This window comes from Oncorhynchus tshawytscha, linkage group LG16 (assembly GCF_018296145.1).
Source record: "Oncorhynchus tshawytscha isolate Ot180627B linkage group LG16, Otsh_v2.0, whole genome shotgun sequence".
NCBI lineage: Eukaryota > Metazoa > Chordata > Actinopteri > Salmoniformes > Salmonidae > Oncorhynchus > Oncorhynchus tshawytscha.
In genome coordinates, this window is record NC_056444.1 from 25,487,087 (window position 1) to 25,492,086 (window position 5,000).

General features: G+C 51.4%; 1 protein-coding gene across 4 annotated transcripts in view; it reads left to right on the forward strand.

Annotated features, from left to right (window-relative positions):
• The window catches only part of LOC112215564 (matrix metalloproteinase-16), an 84,974-nt gene that overhangs the window by 26,233 nt on the left and 53,741 nt on the right, over nucleotides 1-5,000 (forward strand). For 2 of the 4 annotated variants that reach the window (XM_042299021.1, XM_042299023.1), the window contains one exon: nucleotides 1,567-1,880. In XM_042299021.1, the coding sequence (XP_042154955.1) occupies nucleotides 1,567-1,880 (314 nt within the window). The remainder of the gene's footprint in view (nucleotides 1-1,566; nucleotides 1,881-5,000) is intronic. The other 2 variants (XM_042299022.1, XM_024374690.2) reach the window with 1 other exon arrangement.

Here is a 5,000-nt window from a genome sequence, read left to right on the forward strand (position 1 = left end):
ATAGAGGCAGGTAGAGGGAAAGAGAGAGAGAGACATAGAGGCAGGTTGAAGGAGAGAGAGAGAGACATAGAGGCAGGTAGAGGGAGAGAGAGAGAGAGACATAGAGGCAGGTAGAGGGAGAGAGAGAAAGACATAGAGGCAGGGAGAGATAGAGAAAGAGAGAGAGACAGAGGCAGGTAGATAGAGAGAGAGAGAAAATAGAGAAAGAGAGAGATAGAGGCAGGGAGAGGGAGAGAGAGAGAGAAAGAGAGAGAGACATAGAAGCAGGGAGATAGAAGGCTGGAATGTTGACTGGAAGCAGCTCCATCTGTAAGAACAGATAGCCATGAAGACTGTGAGTCTGGAGAGGAGAGATAGAGAGAGATGTCAAAGATCACCTTTGAGCTGCTGAGTCGTTAGCTCAGCTCTCAGCTTATACTATGCTGATACTGTAAACTCCCTAGGAGTAGATATAGAAGGAGCACAGGACAATAGATTCACCACATTTTTTTTATGTTGCCCAGAAGAATTAGAGAAAGAGGAAAAGAAAGAAGGGGACAAGAAACTGAGAGCAGGAGGGGAGAAGAGTAAACGCACCAGAGCCAAGATGAGAAAGAGAGACAGGTAGACGGAGAGAAACAGATAGAGAGAGAGAGAGAGAGCAGATCATCTCCAAAGAGGGGAAATGAAATGGGGGGGGTTTTTGAGGCAGGCATCACTTCAGAAGAGCAGATGAGTTGAACACTCAGTCAACCTTAACAGTTTAGATTCCTTCAGAAGAAGATAGCACACCACGACCTCCAGAGGAGCTGCTAACTTCAGCAGAAGTGTAGCGAGTGTCTCACTTCTCTAATTCACTCATCCACTTCTGCTCAAGAGAAGAACTGGGGATAAAGCCTGATGCTCAAGTGCAATGTTGAGAAGGAAAAAATAAGTTTAAATTCAAAGTGCCCCACTTTCCCGTATTTTAGGCGTGACTAAAGTGTAGAGGGTATGGAGATTGGCCAAGCCAGACTGAGGCTTCATCTCAAATGAAACCCTATTCCCTACATAGTGCACCACTTTTGACCAGAGCGCTTTGGGCCCTGATCAAAAGTAGTGCACTAAATAGGGAATAGGGTGCCATACAGATTGCTGGTGCTCTTGTGACGCAGTGAGCTGTGTATAATCCTTAATTAGAAAGTAAATTCCAGGGACAGGAAATCAGGAAATCCTCTAGTTCTTCTCTCAACACCTGGCTACAGCAGTCCAAGCAGCAGTAGAGGACTCAGCTGCATCTCTGGCTGCCTCCCAAATAGCACCATATTGCCTTTATAGTGCACTACTTTTGACCAGGGCCCATGGGGCATAGAGTGACATTTGGGAAGCACGCTCTCTCTCAAAGCCCCTTTTAACACTTCACTTTTTAAGTAGTACCACTAAGTGCATAATGATGAGAGGTAATGGTATGTGTGTTGCTGTATGCTATGGTACGTTATAATATGTTACAACATGGAATGTGTGTGTTATGATATGCTGTTATGATACACTATGCACCATATGTGTGGCCTAACCCCTACCGTCCTCTATCCTCTCCCCCTGCCACAGCATAAAGAACGTCACACCCAAGGTGGGCGCAGAGGAAACCCATGACGCCATCCGGCGGGCGTTCGATGTGTGGCAGAACGTGACTCCGCTCCGCTTCGAAGCCGTCCCCTACAGCGACCTGGAGCGTACCAAGAAGGACGTGGACATCACCATCATCTTTGCCTCGGGTTTCCACGGCGACAGTTCGCCCTTTGACGGAGAGGGAGGCTTCCTGGCCCACGCCTACTTCCCGGGCCCCGGAATCGGAGGGGACACCCACTTTGACTCAGACGAACCCTGGACCCTGGGCAACCCAAACCACGACGGTAAGATGGGTAATGATAACCTTTAACATTAATATGGAAACAGACATTGATGCTTACATAACAGTGATGTAGTCAACTAATATATGATTATGACATCACACTCCTCTGGACTAGTTGAGTGTTTAAAACCTATCAAACGCTATCAACTGTCACAGTATTTTTGAGTTGATATGTATGTTGGGTTTACAATTTATGCCTGGACATAATGTGTTGTGTTCCTCTGGTCTGGGCTTGGCTGTGCCTCTCTCTGTATAAACGCAACCTGAGTAGGCAAGGAGGGGAAGTTATGGTGAGTCACAGGGTCCGCCGGCAGGCCGGTCGATGCGCTCCGTTTAAGCTCACTATCTGACCTTTGACCTCCTGCATGCAGTCTGCAGCACTGTCTGAGTACATCCCATCTAGGATAAAACAACCAGGGTCATCATCGACCGAGAGAGAGGGGAAGAGAGAGAGGAAGAGGTAGAGAGAGTGATGGGGGTGAGAGATGAGAAAGATAGGGAAAGGCGGGAGGGACAGAGAGAGAGAGAGAATGGGTGAGGGGTAGGGAAAGAGAGAGAAACATGGAAAAAGATGGAGATATGCGTGATTTTAAAAAATGAAGTACAGAAGGACATGACAGAGAGGCGTGGGAGAGATGAGAGGGAGTTAGAGTGTCTGACTGTGAAGAGAAAGAGAAGATGAGAGAGAGGGATGAGAGAGAGGGACGAGAGAGAGGGACGAGAGAGAGTGGGATACCCAAAAGTAGGAACAAGCAGCTGGAGAGGTAGATGAGGAGAAGAGGAGGATGAGAGGAGAGATGTAAAGTCAGGGAGAGGAGAAGAGTTCAGACGAGAGGTACTGGAGAGTTCCAGATTGTGAAGTAGGAAGAACAGCAGATAGCTGATGGTTCAGGATTAATGCAGCATATCCAGTGGAGGGGCAGGAGGGGAGAAATAGTCTGGGTATAGATGTAAGCTATTAAAGGACACATCTGAAGTGAGTCCTATGGGACATGCGCACGGACACACACACACACACACACACACACACACACACACACACACACACACACATGCTAATGAGATGGAGAAGCAGCTGTCAGAGAAGCTAGTGATTCAGTGCCCCTCTCTCTGCTCAATGTAATATTGATGCGGCTTCTTTTTTCCAACACTGCCCACACATCAATGAAAACATTCAATTAAATGATATATTCACGAGCAGTAACGCATCCCACTGAATAAAAACATGTGTTGCTTAAAGTAATCATGAAGACAGGCTAAGGTCTGGGTATCTTTATCAATACAATATCCTCCGTGTGTGTTATTTCTGTGTGTGTGTGTGTGTGTGTGTGTGTGTGTGTGTGTGTGTGTGCGTGCGTGCTTGTGTGTTATTTCTGTGTGTGTGTGTGCGTGCGTGTGTGTGCGCGCGTGTGTGTGTGTGTGTGCGTGCATGCGTGCGTGTGTGTGTGCGTGCTTGTGTGTTATTTCAGTGTGTGTATGCGTGTGTGTGTGTGTGTGCGTGCGTGCGCGCGTGCGAGCTTGTGTGTTATTTCAGTGTGTGTATGCGTGTGTGTGTGTGCATGCGCGCGTACGTGCGTGCGTGCTTGTGTGTTATTTCAGTGTGTATATGCGTGTGTGTGTGCGTGCGCGCGTGTGTGCTTGTGTGTTATTTCAGTGTGTATATGCGTGTGTGTGTGTGTGTGTGTGTGCGTGTGTGCGTGTGTGTTATTTCAGTGTGTATATGCGTGTGTGTGTGTGTGTGCGTGTGTGCGTGTGTGTTATTTCAGTGTGTATATGCGTGTGTGTGTGTGTGTGTGTGTGTGCGTGTGTGCGTGTGTGTTATTTCAGTGTGTATATGCGTGTGTGTGTGTGTGCGTGCGCGCTTGTGTGTTATTTCAGTGTTTGTATGCGTGTGCGCGCGCACAGGCTTGTGTATGTGGGTGCGCGTGGGTGTGTGTATGCGTGTGCGCGCGCACAGGTTTGTGTATGTGGGTGTGGGTGTGCGTGGGTGTGTGTATGCGTGTGTGCGCGCACAGGTTTGTGTATGTGGGTGTGGGTGCGCGTTGGGGCGTGGGTGTGTGTATGCGTGTGCGTGCGCATAGGTTTGTTTATGTGGGTGTGGGTGCGCGTTGGGGCGTGGGTGTGTGTATGCGTGTGCGTGCGCACAGGTTTGTGTATGTGGGTGTGGGTGCGCGTTGGTGCGTGGGTGTGTGTATGCGTGTGCGCGCGCACAGGTTTGTGTATGTGGGTGTGGGTGCGCGTTGGGGCGTGGGTGTGTGTATGTGGGTGTGGGTGCGCATTGGGGCATGGGTGTGTGTATGTGGGTGTGGGTGCGCGTTGGTGCGTGGGTGTGTGTATGTGGGTGTGGGTGCGCGTTGGTGCGTGGGTGTGTGTATGTGGGTGTGGGTGCGCGTTGGGGCGTGGGTGTGTGTATGTGAGTGTGGGTGCGCGTTGGTGCGTGGGTGTGTGTATGTGGGTGTGGGTGCGCGTTGGTGCGTGGGTGTGTGTATGTGGGTGTGGGTGCGCGTTGGTGTGTGGGTGTGTGTATGTGGGTGTGGGTGCGCGTTGGGGCGTGGGTGTGTGTATGTGGGTGTGGGTGCGCGTTGGTGCGTGGGTGTGTGTATGTGGGTGTGGGTGCGCGTTGGTGCGTGGGTGTGTGGGTGTGGGTGCGCGTTGGTGCGTGGGTGTGTGTATGTGGGTGTGGGTGCGCGTTGGTGCGTGGGTGTGTGTATGTGGGTGTGGGTGCGCGTTGGTGCGTGGGTGTGTGTATGTGGGTGTGGGTGCGCGTTGGTGCGTGGGTGTGTGTATGTGGGTGTGGGTGCGCGTTGGGGCGTGGGTGTGTGTATGTGGGTGTGGGTGCGCGTGGGTGTGTGTATGTGGGTGTGGGTGCGAGTTGGTGCGTGGGTGTGTGTATGTGGGTGTGGGTGCGCGTTGGTGCATGTGGGTGTGGGTGCGCGTTGGGGCGTGGGTGTGTGTATGTGGGTGTGGGTGCGCGTTGGGGCGTGGGTGTGTGTATGTGGGTGTGGGTGCGCGTTGGGGCGTGGGTGTGTGTATGTGGGTGTGGGTGCGCGTTGGTGCGTGGGTGTGTGTATGTGGGTGTGGGTGCGCGTTGGGCGTGGGTGTGTGTATGCATGTTGATGGGAATGACATG